We start from the raw sequence: 18,029 nt of genomic DNA on the forward strand, positions 1-18,029 counted from the left end.
TAGATAGATAGTGCCTTTCAATATAAATAAAATGTTTAGATTATTTTAGTATGACCAAGTTCGATTGTATATTTGTATATGTACGCAGATATATGTAGCAACCGTAAATGGATCTTAACTAACATTAGCTAGAACAGAATAAACTATCAGCTAAACATAACAAAACATAATATGTAATGTCACATGACATTACATATTTGTTGCCGTTCTGACCCCAGCGCCCAAATGAACAAAATTATGCAAGAGGTCTATAACTTCATGAACGTTGAATGCTTTTGTGGAAAAACAATGTTTACTATCTTGGGTTGTAATTCCAGGAATCTAAATGAAATGACAAGTATTTCTGTTATATGTCTTTATGCGTATCTATTCAAATTAACCTAGTAGTAGTTAACTGAGAGTTAATTAACCCACTGATTACTAGAAGTCTAGAAGACTAGAACCATAATAGAACTAGCTGATTCATAAGGGTTTCAATTACTGTATTTTTACAACAGTGTATGCATTTTATGGTTAGCGATACTGACCAATGTTGATTTCGGTTTTGTTTTATCCCAACCGGGTTTTTTACAAGATTGCATCTAATAGGAGAAATGGTCAAACGTGTTGAAAGTCGTCAAAAGACTATTCTAGTACATAAAACCCTGCTTATATATATGTGCTATTCTATTCTATTGTTTGCAAAGCCAAAATCACCACAATAATTGTTTACATAAGTTAAATTGGACAAAAAAGTGACTGGGAAGCTACCCAACCCGAATGCTCCATTTCGACCCGTACTTCAGTATTACGAGTTACTCAATCAGACCATCTTACCACCTTTAGAATACAGTGACAATGGAAATGGTTACATTTAATTGCCAACTCTTTGTGTAATATGTGATCTTAAATAACTTGACGACTGCTGGAGGCACCAATCGAAGAGCAGGGATCAGGCGTCAGCTCTCTAAGGGACGCCTTTCTCCCGAGGGAAAACCTCAAAATTTGGCTATCGCATTTCCATCTTTGGGAACTAATTGCATTTTCTACAAGTATTTGGGTTTGGTAAAATACTGATTCTCACTACTAACATGATTCCTACCTTCAGAAAATGCTGATATATGACTTGGCTGACAGGAACTCGGGCAAGGTGGAGACAAATGCTGATATCCTGGGATAGTCTTAGTTTTGAATTTGCTTGATTCCAAGGTATCATAAGCAACTTGTTGATTTGAGTGTTTATATAGAGTTAAAGTTTAGTGTGTAATATCCAACCGTACACTACTATATGTGTTATGTAATTGGTCATCTAACAGTAATGAAATAGACCTACAATTCCTCATTGAGTTTACAAATATTTGTTTAGGTACAGTTGCGCATTATTGGTTGGGTTGTAAGTTGCAATTCTGGTCCATCACATGAAAAAGACATCATTAAGATGCTATACAGTTAAGAAAATGGCGATACAACCCATGCGACACCAGGAATGTTGGTATTTTAGTGTAATTGGGTTAATTGGTTATTTAGTCATAATAATACATCATATAAGTTTGGTGGTGCGGAATGCACGCTTATATCAATTTATTATGATCTTAGGGGCGAAGCCCCTAAGGCACGGGGGTCCGGGGGCAGCGCCCCCGGGAGCGGGGTCCAAGGGGCAGAGCCCCTGGCTTTCTCATTCTTGGAAACTCGAACTTAACTGCCATAAAGGCAGTTAATAGACCCTGGTTTTCTCATTCTGTTGTTACGAAAATCCAAAAGATTTTCTCTCCCGGTTTCTCACAAAACTCGAACACAAATCATACAGAAAATTCTCGAATCACTGATTGTATCCGGTTGAATAATTTGGGGTCAACCACCGAATTGATTCAATCTGAAAGCGTATCGCGCCTTCAATAATTGTATAATCCGGTTTATTTTCGTTGTTTACTGTATATCCCCAACAAGGAATGGCTAAAAACTGCCAAGAAAATAGAATACGATCCCTAGCTATTGCGATACCTTTCTGCAAAAATGTATATACTCCATAACATCACTGTCATCACATGTTAGTATCATGTTACCATGTCAAATCTGCTGTCAAAGCACCAAAAAACAGCTTGTACTTGATTGATGCAAATTTGGTCACTGTGTAAGGTCCTAAACCATGCTTTTGTGGCAGAAACTTAACAATGGAGGCTCATTTATGAATGTTGATATGATGTAAGTTGGCTACTGCAGCTTTGAATGCTAACAATTAGGATCCTCAAATAATGTCACAAGCCCCCCATTAAGGTACTAGATATCAAATGGTTCGAATTTTACAAATCTTGAAATCAGTTGATTTCTAACACAGTTTTTTTTTTTTTTTAATCATAAACTCAATTCTTTAGCATTACAATTTACACACACCTGAACAACTTCATTTATATGAAAGCAATTAAACTTGAAGTGGGCATACATAAGGTCATACAGCACAAGGAATTGGGGCATCCAAACTGATTTACATTTCCAAAAGAGCCTTGACAGATCCTTATTTTCTTTATTACCAGATGCTTTGCGTTCAACTTTCTACGACAGTACGTTTGATGTCCTTAGAAATAGTTCCATCTTTTATCAATAGTATGTCAAGCTGAACATGTCATAGACAAAAGGATAAGACATTCTTAATAAGTTCATGTCCCCATGATAGTAGCCCAGTGCAAGTGCTGAAGACATGTAGCAGAAAAGCGGAGATTAGAGGTTCAAATATCTGTTAAATGATTACCTTTTTTCATGTTGACCGAGGGACCAGTTGGTGAGGGGCCCATAATGGGTCAGTTATCCATTTATATATTTCTTTCTTAAGAAGCTCACTAAAAGAAACTAAGACTTATATCCGGATGGAGAAGTCCTTATATAATTTAGTCAGGAGTCAGGACTATAGGAACTAGGAAGTAAAGATGAAGAAAAAATAGGAACCCAGCCACCCAGGTCATATATATATAGGGCCACCGGACACATCCCACTTATTATGCTAGGCAATGTGAATTCATTCTAGATAATTGAATCTGATTTTCTTTCTAGAAGTCGAAATAAATTTTACATGCCATCCAAGTGTTTTGACTTCTTTAAGCTCAAAAGTCGAAAGTAGTTGTTAAGCGAATTTACATACAATCCAAAAGAAAAACACATGTTACATTTTAGAATGACTATTTAACAAACAAACTTTCTGCCAAACAGAAAACAAAATAAGTGTTGCTTTCAGTTTGGTGTGTTATCACCCAAAAGATGTGACCGGCAACAAAGAAATCCAGTCTTTTGAAAAAAAAAATCGCTGCTATGTAAACCCAAATATCCTCCACTGCCGTTTTCATTAAGGACTACATAAACGATGGAATTACTCAAAGAGTATGAAGTCGGGCCAGATGTGGTTGGTCGTTTAAAAAGCCGAATCTTTGAACAATCTAAACTCTCTTAAGTACCAAAATCCAATTGCAGAAACCAAAATTCATGACAAGTCCATGAAGCAGAACATGAAGAGAAGATGAATGCATACTATTATTCCCCATCATACATTCATTGTGTTACTATATGTATTGTTGGCGATTTCCACAAAACAAAACCTCAAAAGAATGTATCATTTGGCATAAAGCTAGTATAAACTATTAACCATCCTTATAAATTTATATCATAATCATATCAAAATCCAACTGTCTCTTAGTTTATCTACTCCATTCCTATACTAGTATACTACTATAATACAAGTAAATACCAAGAAGCACCGGTTCGGATTAAACCCTAGTCAGATCCTTTACCAAATTGGCTAACCCTTCAATGACGGCTCTATTTAAACATAAAACACAATAAAAAGTACTCATAATTGATCTTAAGTACCCTTTCTACAAAATAAAAAGTACTCACATATGTTAAACATATTAGATTGATAGTACCTTTCAAGATAAATAGTATGTTTAGATTATTTTAGTATGACCAAGTTCGATTGTATATCTAAACAGTTATATGTAGCAACCATAATTGATCTTAAGTACCCTTTCTACACAAATTATGCTTAGCCATACATACCATTACTATCCTAACCTAACATTAGCTAGAACAGAATAAACTATCAGCAAAGCATAACAAAAAAAAATAGCAATAACAACAATAAATAGTTTTATTTCATAATGAGATGAACATTAACAGTCTGCAGATATCCTAAACATAAAATCAATCCGATAACATCTGTGTAATCAATCCGTGTTAAAAACAAAACAAAATTCCTCAACTACACCTAACAAGAACAATAATCTTCAAAAAAAACACGACACGACACAACACGATCAGAAAAAAACTACAACTTATTATCATAGTGACAGGTTTGATTCCTAACACTTCTATTCTGCACATCAATATTCACATCACACGTCGAAGTAGACGTAACATGAATATAAACAAACACAACCTTAACTTTCGCCTTAATCCTAGTATACGTCGAAAACCCCAAATTCCCACTCAAAATTTCTGTATACAAATCCGTATCAGTAACCAATCTATCCGCAAAAACCGTTACATTAAGATTCAATTGTTTCTTATCATCCGACCCGATTTTTCCAGCAGGAATAGGTACATTTCCAACATCTTGTCCTTTATACCTTAAAATAGCAGAGCTGGTTTTGTATTTAACACTAACTTTATTCGGATTTTCGATAAATAATTCGACAGCAAGAGTTAAGTTGAGAAGGACACGTGGCGGAAGAGGTAAAGGGATCATGTTGAAATTGAAGTTTTGTAAGGCGACTGATGTTACTGTTATTTTTGGTTTTTTGGCTTTGAAAACTGTTAGTGAAAGTATGAGAATTATTAATGCGATTGTTAAGATTGTACCGATTATTGATGACCAGATTATTATGCATCGTCGGCGACGTTTCCGTGATGGTTTGTCGGCGGTGGTGGTGGACAGTGGTGGTGCTGAGGGTGATCGGAGAGGTTGTTCGTCTTTTTTTTCTATGTCCATTTTGTGTGTGTTTTTGTGAATATGTAAATTGGGATTTCCTTTTGGTATTTATATTAAGATTTTTTTTCTTTGTTTTTAATTTAAAAAAGGAGTATTTATTTATTTGATAATGGTAACGCCGCGTGATGGCGGTTTACTGTTGGGGGTTAATTATTTAGGGTGTTTTATATTTATAGCTCACTCTTTTGTTCCTTTTTAATAAATATTTATTAAATTGATGTGTGAAATGTGACCAATTTTTATATTGTTTCCTGTTATTGTTGTAGTTTGCCAAAATGGACTTGAAAATTGACATGGTTAATGAAAGATGATGGGTACTCGGTATCTTCTAAAACGAGTTGAATTGGATTGAATCTAATTGCATATATTAAAACTTTTTTTAATGGTGACGTATGTTGTTACTAATCAATTTTGTAATATTAGTATCACGTAAGTATTTTCATACTGATACTCGATCAATATGCCCATTTGTTTTGCCATTAACATTTTGGGGTTCAATTGTCTAATTTGAAAAACCTACATCAATGATCAATGTCGAGGTTAATATCCTCATTAGAGACAAACTAAGTCTCATATAAAATATTGATTCAACATAAAGAATAAGCAGTATTATTTATCAATTAATTTATACGAAAAACCTTAAAAGGCTAACAACCTTTCATTATTTCAAATTTAAAATCCAACAACTAGTAACAATAGTTTTATTTCATCGTAATATGAACATAAATAGTGTATAAGACTATAAACTGCGCATAAAATCAAATATCCAACCAAAAGTATATAAAAGTCCTCAAAATTTCTGTACAAAACACTATAATTTAATCTTAGTGTGACAAGTTTGATTCTTAACACTTTGACTTTGTATATCAATATTCACATCACATGTCGAAGTAGACGTGACATGAAAATTAATAAACAAAACACGAACTTTAGCCTTAATTTTCGTATAAGCTGTGAAAGGCAACTCACCACTAAATAAATCTCTATATAATTCAGAATCCGTAACCAACCGGTCTGCAAAAACAGTTAACGTAAGATTCATTCGAGATTTATCATTAGACCCGATTTTTCCCGCGGGGACTAAAACATCACCGATGTTTTTGCCTCTATACCGAAGAATAGCAGAGCTATTTCTATACTTGACACTCACTTTGTTAGGGTTGTCAATCGACATATCAAGGTCGAGTGATAAGTTTAATGAAACCTTTGGTGGAAGTGGAAGCGGGACTAATTTATAATTTAGATCTTGTAGTGTTATAGAATCGACTGTTATTATAGGTTTTTTTGGTTTGAAAACGGTGAGTGACAATATGAGAATGATTAGAGCAATAATTGTGAGTATGGTTCCTATTACCGTTGAACATATGATGCATCGTCGGCGTTTTTTCTTTGAGTGATCATGGACGACAGTGCCAGACGACCTAAGAGGTTGTTCATCCTTTTTATCGATGTACATTGTTTGATTCAAATATCTGAGCATGAAAACTAGTATATATATACATATAAATATGACAATGGATATTAAATGTGGTGTGCGTTTGAAACGAAATTTTGGGAGTATTAAATGATAAACGAAGTATAAATGTATAGCCGGGAGGCTAATGTTAGGCTATTAGCCCTCTTACTTGTACTTTAACCAATTTAATGTATTAACATGGACCATTATATATCCCTTATTGCATAATTATCAGGTTTTCAAGAGATGTTGTAACTTGTAACATAACAAGGAATGGATACCGGCGAGTTATAACTTTTAACAATATATTATTGTATGAAAACTAAATAAGTACAATTCAATAGTATAAAAGAAAAGAAATTATTTTAATGTTTTTTAATCTGTTTGCCTCTCTTATATTGAAGCTAACTAAGTAAACTATTTTAATTTAGGTTAACCACGCAATATAATACGGATTATCGTATTAGGCTAATTAAGTTCCACTTATAAATAATGTAACTTTATGTATTCATAATATTGACATACATTACTTTATCATGATTTGTGTATTTAAGTTGTATATTATTACCACTGGTCAAAATCAATAGTAATGTCTACCTATAATAAATTTTATGGAAAATTAAAATGATGTTTAGGAAAAATTATCGTTTTTAAGGAGAAAAGAACCGCATTCAGGCTATTCGATATTAAATCTTTGTTGATTTTCTGTTTACCTATAGATTAAAACAGGATTGACATTTTCTTAAAACGACACGTGTCGTAATCCTTGATTGACACGTATCCTTTTAATTTATTTATTTTATTAAATTAGTTTTTTTAATTATAAATATATTCAAATTCCTTATTAGACTTAAAATTAAACTCTAACTCTTGACTTATTAATAACACATTCAATTTCCTTATTATAATTATAATTCAACTATAACTCTTGGCTTATTAATAATACAAAAGACATAATAACCTTATTTGATTGATCATTTTCCCATTAATAAATTGTCATTTTTTCCCTCAATTATTCAACTCTTATTATTTATATTACTTATAATAAGTTATTAACATGAAAACTTAAAAGATTTTGAGTTTACAATCTGAAATCACAAGGCTATTTGTCATCATCCACTATGCTTACAAGTTCCGTTTTTGATGTGATTCTAAAAATTTAAAGTAAATATAAACTCTAAATAAACATATATTATATTTATCATTACCGTTTTTATTATACTTTAGTTTCGATCAGCGGTTTACTTTAACCATAAAATATTTCATACCAGTGAATGATGTATGAGACATATTCGAATTTCTTTTTGATACAATTTATATAATTACCGTACATCGTACAGGTATTAGAACTAGTAATATATATATATATGGGGAACGGAATATAAGACTGTTAGGCACCCAAGTTGGGTGAAAAACCCCTCACATACTTTTTTTAAAAGGTAAAAATCATGGGGAGCCATGTATTTATTTAAAATATTAAAATATTAGTATGTGAAGGGTTTTTCACCCAAGTTTGGTGCATAACAGCCTCATACTCACTTTTCCCCATATATATATATATATACACTAGTGGTCAGGCCCGTCCAATGGACGGGTATTCTTAAAATATATTAATTAAAGCTAAAAATTTCGAATTCAAATATATTAAATAGATATACCGAAATCAACTTGAATTTGCTAGCTGAATAGCCACTCCATCGGTCAAAATACTCCAAAAATTATCCGCCCAACGAAGAAACATACGAAAATTAACTCCATATAAATATTGATTTCAGTTTACCCTTTTTTTCAACTTTATTTAAATAAAAAATTCACAGTTTCTTATATTCTAAAAGTGTAAACTATATATATAAAAGTATAATTAAATATAAATTAGGTTAAAGTGTAAATTGGTGATGGAAAATCAAAAACTGTAACTTAATTATTTTAAATTGGTTTAAAGTGTAAATTGGTTATGGGAAACTAAAAAGTGTAAATTAATTGTTTTAGATTGGGGTTAAAGTGTAAATTGGTGATGGAAAACCAAAAAGTGTAAATTAATTTAGATTAATATTAAAAAAAATTAGAGGATTAATAAGGAGAGAGGATTAGACTCAAGGAGGTAGATTAGGGGTGCCAAGTGTACCCCCAACCCCCTCCTTTAGTTATATTATAGATATCAGGACTTGAGTTTTTATATTTATTTTCTTAACAAATTAAGTATAATATGTTGACTGATTGAGAAAGCTATATAAAGAAAACGTGTATTTGAAGTTATTCAATATACACTTCTAGATGAAGGCTTAATTAGCACTAATTAAAAACGCCTTTTCAAAAGGAAAAATTAGCACTAAAATACAATTTATGATGATGACCGTAATTCAGTAATTGGTCCATATAGTAGACCCTGTATTATATATTTGGTGGGTTAGAGGTCATATTCTTTGTGAGTCAATTTGGAAAACAAGACTTCAATCTATGAAAGAATAAGATGCGACATGTTTGGCGATATTAACTTATGATCAATCTTCCAGAAATATAATGTGTAATCTATATATATACTTTTATTACCAGTACATTTTTGTTCTACACTTCCCTCTAATATAAATTGCTACATAACAGCAAATTAATGGTATAGAAAAATAAATAGGTCGTGCAAAGTAATAAAAATGCAAAAATATATACAGAAAGTTAATTTGAATAACGAAAACCTCATTCATTTAAAAATTGGAATCAGTTGGACCGATTGCATTGGTGATATACAACATGATCTGATCCTATATCCTATCATATGATGAGTTTGAATTCTTAAGAAAAGCTCTTCGTTTTTGGGTGATTTTAGGGTCAACTAAAGTCGCAAAACTTCATCGTAACATTATTATTATTAGACATACTAGTCCTAATACCCGTACGATGTATAGTGGTTATATTGATTATATCATTAAGAAATTCGAATATGCCTCATACATGATTCTTGAGTATGAAATAAACTGTGATTAATGTAAACCGATGATCAAAACCAATATATAATAAACGTTACGATAAATATAATATATATTTAGTTAAAGTTTTAGATTTACCTTAAATTTTTAGAACCACGTCAAAATCAGAACTTGTAAGCATAATGGATGACGGTAAATAGTCTTGTGATTTCGGATCGTAAACTCAATTTTTTTAAGTCTTCATGTTAATCTTAATCTTAATCTTAATATATACTATAAGACAGTTGAACTAATGACTTATTAACCAATCAAATCGCTCAATTTTATCAAATTGACTTTCGCTTATGTCATCATTTAGATTAACTATAAATTAAAAATCCTAATAATCATTATCCAAATATATTATTATATTAGTATTTATATTATTTTGTAGAAAAAATCTCATTAATTTACATTTTTTTGTTTTCCATCAATAATTTACACTTTTTAGCTATGAATACTTAATTTATATTTTTTTTTAACCATCAACTTGAGAAAAAATTTTTAAATTTACAATCATTTAATTAGTTAAAAAAAATTTTCAATATATTAAATATTGTTTACAAAAAATTACATGTATAACGGATGATAATTCATGCCTCCACACAATTATAAACTTCAAAATTATACATAAGTTATACAGAAAACAATCAAAAAACAATTTTCATGTAAAGAACAATCATCGGTTGAGCTTGATTTGAAAAGTTCTCAAAGGTTCTCGCAAAAAAAAAGTTGTCAAAATAACTTTTCACTATATATATATATATAGGGTGATCATCAAATGAGAACTAAATTAAAAAAAGAACAAATAAAAACACTTAAAAACTACATTTTGATGCATTAGAAGTCCATAAAACTAACATAGTGTATAACTAATTATCATTATTTAAGTGTTTAACAACACATTGGCATGTCAAAATCAAGAAAATCATGTTTTTTTTTGTGCATCCATCTTGGATGCATATTCTTCAAAATGATGCATCCAACAAAAACTTGATTTTTTCGATTTTGACGGCTCAATGTGTTGTTAAACACTTAAATAATGATAATTAGTTCTGGACTATGTTAGTTTTATGGACTTTTAGTGCATCAAAATGATGTTTTTAAGTGTTCTCACCGTTCTTATTTTAAAAGTGTTCTCACCGGATATATATATATATATATATTTGTATATTAGGTTTGCATATTAATGTTTAAAGTTCCCATTGTCACTCAAATCAAGAAACCTAAATGTTATCAAAGAGTATGAAAACAATCTTAATTGTTATTTAATTATCATAAGACAAATGATTGAAAATAAACCTATGCGTGTTATGGGTCCGCATCATGATCACATACATATACTTGAATGTCAAAACATGATCAAAAGTATGTTTATATCTTAATTCTTAATTATCTTTCATAATAATATCACATTATGAGTACAACTGGTTTCAAAAAGTTATATAATAGAGAAATTATTATAACATGTGCCTTATGGAATGAATACGACAAACATATGATTATTGTACTACAACTTGCAAAATGTAACACTTAAAACCTTATATCTTCAAAATTATAAACTTTTATGACTTAAATATATGTAGATCTAATATTGATAATATCGTAAACCCCGTGTCCAGTGTTGGACACGGGTCTAAAATCTAATAACTTATTATAATTAATATAAGTAATTTAAGTTAAATAATTGAGAAAGAAAAAAAGACAATATATTAATGAGAAAACGATCAATCAAATAAGGTTATAATGCATTTTGTATTAATAAGTCAAGAGTTAGAGTTGAATTTTAATTCTAAAAGGGAAATTGAATTTATATACAATTAAAAAAACTAATTTAATAAAATAAATAAATTAAAAGGACACGTGTCGATTAAGTATTACGCCACATGTCGTTTAAATAACATCTCAATCCTATTTTAACTTCTTGGTAGATATCCGAAAAGATATTGAGGTCATGAGTAAATATTTATCATACCAAGCATGCATTAACTAGAGGTATAGTGTTTTAAAGGGATAAGTATCTTGGAATGTAACAAACTTTGAACGAATGTCTATAGTAGGAAATAACTAAAGTTATGTGTATTGTATGTAAACAACTTGAAAATAATGTATATTGTATGTAAGAAAATGTATTCAAGAAATTAAAATCAGACAAGTGATACCTCTATATGGTTGCCACGTATGTTTTCTTACATACGATAAACATTTTTTAAAGTTGTTTACATACAATACACACAACTTTAGTTATTTCCTACTATAGACATTCGTCCAAAGTTTGTTACATTTCAGGATACTTATTCCTTTTTTAAATGGTGAATTTGTGTTCATTAACATGTATTTTTATATACACAATTCTAATTTCAAAGAACCGAAAACTCTCCATTTCTAAAAGCATATTTGCATCCGAATTTGAATTTAACACCTTTAAATTTTAGGCTCTTATATATACCATTCAATTGATGTACCAATACAACTAGACGTATAGTAGTGTGGGTAGACATTATATCAACCATGTGATGCATGAGTGTATTACTTTGTATTTTTGCATTCCTTTTGGGAACAGAAATTGAGGTTGAAGAAACGAGACAAACTTTTTGCACATGGATTTGATGGATTGTAACCAACTCTAACTGGAAGGAAGAATAATACGGAACCAAACATTGCATCAACTCCAATTCAATTTTTTATTTGGAAATTTCCATCTTAATATCTTATAATCATTATTTGGGCTTAGCTCAATTAACATGAAAGTTAATGATTAGAGGCTCTCATATTTCAGAGATTTGGTTTCGATCTTTCAGGCATGCGACTTTTATCAATCAGCTACGAGCGCACATTTAATTCCCCAAACTCGAAGTAACTTGAGACGTATAAAGGTTTCGTGCGGCTGGATTAATTAGTCATCTAAGCAGTGACTTTTCACCAATTTATCACTCAATATGAAACACCTGTTGTGATTTGTTAGTTAGCCGTTAAAAAATAAACTCATTATCAACATAATTAAGTACATAGTTTATGATGTATAAAATTTGTTATCAACATGTTACTTAATATAACTAGTAACCTAGTATAGTATAAAAGTTGAGTTTCGCCCGCTTATCTATATTATATTATAAAAGAAATAGTCCATTTTATTTATGGAAGTGTTGAAAATGTAATATTTTTCACTTAGCACCCCTTAAAATATTTCAACATACACTACCCCATAACTTTAATGATTAATTTACACTATCAATCCTTTATACTTTAATATATTTTCATTAACCATTTACATCAATTATCCACACCACTCGACGCCGTCTCCACCACCAACACTCGACCCCCCACTAAAACGGCATTGTTACAACCACCGCCGCATTGCGCGGGTAACGTGCTAGTATCAATTAGTTAGTAAGGTCTACTACCTTATTTTATCTTTGTAATCTATTGTATTATCTATTTCATGTTTTAATGAAAAAGTAACATGAACTACTTGACAAGAGAATATAACAATTGCTCTAAATCTTGTATACTACTATCCATTTTATCAACTAGTGTTAAATAATTATTATATTGACTACTAGCTTAGCTGGTCAGAGGCACTCCCGATTTTATCTAAGGTTATGAGTTTTATCCTTAGGGAAGACAAACCTTGGGGTTTTTCCCTACGAATACCTGTAACGACCCATAGTTAATATCTCATTGTCTAGGGTACGTGCAAGGCTTCCCCATTATACGATGAGGTTTCTCTAATGTCATATACTGACAGAATGTATGAAAAAAATATACATTATAATATTCATTTCTTTGACATATATTGTTTTTAAGCACAATTATTTTAAAAGTATGACCGTATCTATTTATATAACAGCCCGTGACATGGACTTGAACACGTTTATAAAATTAATTCGAAAACTCATAGTCATAGACCATAGACCTTTTTGATAAAATTGTTGACATTATATATTGAGGTTTTTTAATACAATGATGTATATATGATACTACTACATTTGGCCTTCTGATATAGTTGGTATGGCTATAAGCATATCATTGTACACTTTAGTCACTTGGATACACGAACTAAATGTAATGTATGTGCTTGCCAATCACTAGCCTCGTGAGCAATGCAATTTTAGCAAAAGCATAATCAATTGGTTAGCTCTTCATAAGGATCTTGAAGAAACAATCGGTGAATTATATATAATGTACACGGTGACTCACAACACATCACAATATGATCTGTTGATTAAATTTGGTTTTACTACATATCATTAAAGAACACTCTCCCAAGAGCAAACACATTAAATATTTCATATCTAGATTATTTTCAATGATTGAACTCATTTGAAGAAAATATGAAATAATGGTTATTAAAAAGTGATACTATACCGATCATTTTGTCTACAAGCTTTTGGAAGTAGGAATATGTAAATGACAAGAAACAGATTTGGGGAATTGGGGATTTGGGGATATTTGGAATATGCTTCAAGTCTAACCCAACATCTATAACTATTAAGCCCAGCACGAAATCTCATGGCTTTAGGCCCAATATCGATGAGTCTATCAACAATTTAACGCTAAGTCGCTAAGTTAATATCTTAATTGACTAACTAATGTTTTCAATAATGCAACCCACATGACACAAGACTAGTTCATTAGAGTTTGATAATTATTATCAGACTTGGAAATTAGATGGTAACATGAGTGGTTCAGCTTCTCTTATTTGGCATTTTTTTACTCTCAATTAACAAACATATATGACCATTTTTAAATGATATTAGTTGACATGAGAGGAACGGTACCCCAAATTTCGTTTATATATATGTTTTATATAGAACATGAATGTTTATATAGATAAAAAAAAAAATTACATTTTGCACATTGATTGAACTTGGTCTCCCAAACAAATTTGGTCACGTTCCGCCAATGTTAGATTGTTAGATGATATGAGTCATCTCTAGGATAACATTTGTTTTCTATATAGCTACAAGATAAATAAAATATTCAAGCAGTGTCTAGACTTAGAGATGGAAATGCAACTATAGCGATTGTCTTTTAACACCACTAGCTTGTAAAATCTCCCCTACTTTCTACCTCAACCTTGAATAGTTACGAGCTCTTTCTGTATGTCATTTCTTAATTATGTCAAAATTTTAGGTCTTCCCAAGACGTAAAGGATTGCACATGCTTTTGAGACACATTAACATTCAGTTCATGCTTTGTATATGGGGACGGGATTTAGACCCCTGTATCCGCATACAGAGGTTTTCAGTTTTCACGCTTAAATCCTCTCATGTTGGTTGTGAGACCCGTCACTCTCTAGATATGCCTAAGGGTCAATTACCCATTATTTATTAGTTAATTTATATGCATCACTTCATTGATGCCATTTCAGACCTAACCCTAAAACACAGAGCATCCATCATTTACAACTTACAAGACATTTTTCACTACTGTTCTGATGTGCATTGGGCTTGGATGGAGCTAAAGAATTATAAAAGCGTTTGTATAACTATTTTACCTCAAATAAAGATCGTCACTCTGTAATTTTGTTTACCCTCTAACAATTTTCTAATGGCTATTGAAAAATGAAACAACCAAGTAGAAAAAAGCTATGAATCTACCATATTTTTACAGTCCAGGGTTAGAATTCAAAAACATTGATGTGACTAAGTATCTTTGACTTGAAAGGGTTAACCAGTAATCCTGTAGTCCATATTGAGGGACAATATGAATTCGACCGTGCATATATGAAGTGCCAATCTAAACATTCCAAGCGATACAAAAAATGTAAAATCCGCCAAACACTACATTTTTAAAACCATGGATCTGGTTAAGATCTCCTTTATCTTTTAATTTTTCCAACAGTATAGGTATCAGATTCAACCCCTGACATGAAAAGTTCTGTAAAACATACTGGTGGTTCATATCAGGGTAGCCGTCGCGATATTGAACGCAAAGCTATGGATACATCAAGTCTAATATTATACAAAAGGCCATGAAGCATGAATGCCATGAATTTCATGTTGTGCAAAACATAATAATATCATCACAAAAAAACCATACACAATCTAAAGTATCTAACAGCATAAAAAAAAACAACTTCTATTTCGCAGGGGAGGGGAGGATTAACATAAAATGAAACTAAAACAATTTTTTTCAAGTCAAATATGAAAAACATGAGATCATTAGTAAGATTAGTTCACAACACTACATCCATACAAAACAACAATCTGAAATTGAATTAGTACATATATAGATCGTAATAATCAGTTGCATTCTCGCCGATAATCCTAGCCAAAAGCTATAACTAACTCTAGAAGCAAAACAAGGTTAGCCTTTAATTAGTTATCACTACAAATTATCCAACTTTAAATAATACCCGAATGAGATAATATTATGTTCATTACTTATAAATCAAACTCAAGCTTTCTGCACAACCCGAGATCAATCTTTCTTGATTTCTTACCTGCTTTCAAAGGAGCACCAGGGCAAGCGTCTGCAATACCAGTAAGCCGAGTGGCAAAAGGCGGAGTCTTGACTGCATCAGGACTCGAGTCAACGAAAACTGACATCTCAGCAACCATATCCTCTGCCTGCTTACAAATAATAACTTCCAAAAGAGAATCATAAACAGCCTCCAACAACAGATCATCCTCAATACAACGCTCAACGACACCTGCACGCTTCTCACAGTCCTTTTTCGTCATAACAGAATTAAAATTCAGCCTCCTTGCAACATAATTCCGTGATTCTTCAAAATATTTCATGGAAACAGGTGCCAGTACCATCTTATCGGGCCCAGGAGCAAACGGGTCAAAAACAGAGTCTTTTGGGGTACCCGGGGTGTCATCACTATCTTCGTTCATATACACCCCCATGCTCGCAGGCAAAGATGCCAACGACATTGGGGACATAAAGCTAGACACCAAATCCGAATTTTCTTTATTCGAATCTGGAGTTATGGGACTCAAAGGAGTCGACGGCAGATCAACAACGTTGTCGGTTTCCATAACAGCGACATTTTTATCCAATTTCTTTACAGAAAGATTTGCAGTGACTACTAATTGATCCAAATTAGCCTTTGTATCCATTATTTTTAATTATTTAATTAAATAAAAATTAAATCCTGCATTTTATAAAACAAATACACAAATTAAATAACTAATTACCTAAAACTAAAAAAGCCCTAAAACCCTAGCTAATTAATACAAACAAAACCCTAATAAATCTAAAATGAACTTTTTAGGGTTTAAATAAAATAAGGGGAAAATACAGTATTGCATTCAATTAACAATTTGTATATGTATATATATAGCATGAATAACATACAATAAAAATGTATTTGGTACAAAAAAAACCAGAAATGTAGCAGTAGCAAAAAGGGTGAAGTAACTTTAATAAAGGTAAAAAGTAAGCAGATGAAAAGAAAAAACTAACAGAAAGATATTAAAAAAAAAAAAGATTGTATAGAGATAGATATACCTGAGACTCTGAGAGAGAGTAAATAGTGAGTATGGTTTAAGACGGCTGGGAATGAAGAGAAAATAAAATTTAAAATTAAAATTAAAATTAAGAAGGATGGTATAGAAATGGAGATGGTGATTGGTTGGTAAATCCGCCCACTCGTGTACAACTTGAAAGACTTTCTTTTGATTTTGTTTGACCGACATATAATGAATTGAATGTAACTGCTGACGCGTTTATATGAATGAAGTGGGGTTATACAAATACAATACAACTACTTGGTTTTACACTTTACTTGTGTTTTATGTCACCGACATAATAATGATCACGTTTTTTTTCTTTTTTTTTTTTTTCAATTATTCGGGTTAGATTGGAATACAAGACCCAAATAAATATTTCAATATAAAACTTAGACATATATGATCAATTTATATTAAATTTTAAATTATAATAAATTAACATTTAATATTGATAAATACCGTAATTCCCGTGTATTAAAAACAGGCCTAAAATCTAGTTCCTAACTCAATAATATGTGAATTTTATTAAATCTTTTTTACTATTGGTTTTTTTGCATAATATATCATCTTATAATTACAAAAATTATTTAGGCTATTATGTTGAAGGTTTTATCTTTTCCCCAAATATTTATACCAGGGTTGAGTAAAATCTTTTTATAAAATATTAATCTCGTCTAAGTTATGGCCAAATCTCATTGTATCTATTTTTAATGGTTTCGAGACAGATAAAATGTCAATAATATCGGAAAATATTGGTGTCTTACTAATATTGTTGGTTTACATGTGACTAGATCGATAGCCTTTATTGTTGATCTTCTTTGACACCCACAGCGTCAAATAAAATAAAAATAAAAAAGTACAATGTTCATCCCTAATTAATACTAGTAGTTTCTTGAATCAATTGTGTTTGGTTAAATATAGTTGAACACTTCTTGGTAAGAAATCTTATACGGCATTTATGTTTTTATCTTTTACGTAAAGGAAAATTTCATTTCAGTGAAAAAAAAAAAAACTAGCATGTTGTGACACAACTTGATACTCTTTAGTCTTTACCGTACCAAACTTGGAATTTTTATAATAAGAGGCTACTTATTGTAAAAGAAAAAAATAAAATAAAAAAGAGGCTATCTACGTGCTTATGAAAAATGTTTATTTATACAATTATACTAGAATAAGTAGATAAATAGTTTCTT

At 31.0% G+C, this 18,029-nt stretch overlaps 3 protein-coding genes across 3 annotated transcripts; all 3 read right to left on the reverse strand.

The window, feature by feature from the left end:
• Window positions 1-4,096: 4,096 nt before the first annotated feature.
• Window positions 4,097-4,960, reverse strand: LOC122582863. Its single transcript, XM_043755297.1, has one exon. It carries the CDS (start codon window positions 4,952-4,954, stop codon window positions 4,292-4,294), a length of 663 nt encoding a protein of 220 aa, XP_043611232.1. The 5' UTR covers window positions 4,955-4,960; the 3' UTR covers window positions 4,097-4,291.
• Window positions 4,961-5,749: 789 nt separating this feature from the next.
• Window positions 5,750-6,410, reverse strand: LOC122583163. Its single transcript, XM_043755592.1, has one exon. The coding sequence runs from the start codon at window positions 6,408-6,410 to the stop codon at window positions 5,766-5,768; it is 645 nt and encodes a 214-aa protein (XP_043611527.1). The 3' UTR covers window positions 5,750-5,765.
• A 9,158-nt stretch (window positions 6,411-15,568) lies between these two features.
• Window positions 15,569-17,025, reverse strand: LOC122582268 (unknown protein 1). Its single transcript, XM_043754639.1, has 2 exons — window positions 16,835-17,025; window positions 15,569-16,478 (listed from the first exon to the last, which is right to left on the reverse strand). The coding sequence occupies exon 2, from the start codon at window positions 16,441-16,443 to the stop codon at window positions 15,760-15,762; it is 684 nt and encodes a 227-aa protein (XP_043610574.1). The 5' UTR covers window positions 16,444-16,478; window positions 16,835-17,025; the 3' UTR covers window positions 15,569-15,759.
• Window positions 17,026-18,029: the final 1,004 nt, after the last annotated feature.

Source organism: Erigeron canadensis, chromosome 9 (assembly GCF_010389155.1).
Source record: "Erigeron canadensis isolate Cc75 chromosome 9, C_canadensis_v1, whole genome shotgun sequence".
NCBI classification, from domain to species: domain Eukaryota; kingdom Viridiplantae; phylum Streptophyta; class Magnoliopsida; order Asterales; family Asteraceae; genus Erigeron; species Erigeron canadensis.

Bases quoted from the DNA above. Each gene is read 5' to 3' on its own strand.
- LOC122583163 (XM_043755592.1), bottom strand. From the start codon at position 6,410: ATGTACATCGATAAAAAGGATGAACAACCTCTTAGGTCGTCTGGCACT.
- LOC122582863 (XM_043755297.1), bottom strand. From the start codon at position 4,954: ATGGACATAGAAAAAAAAGACGAACAACCTCTCCGATCACCCTCAGCA.
- LOC122582268 (XM_043754639.1), bottom strand. From the start codon at position 16,443: ATGGATACAAAGGCTAATTTGGATCAATTAGTAGTCACTGCAAATCTT.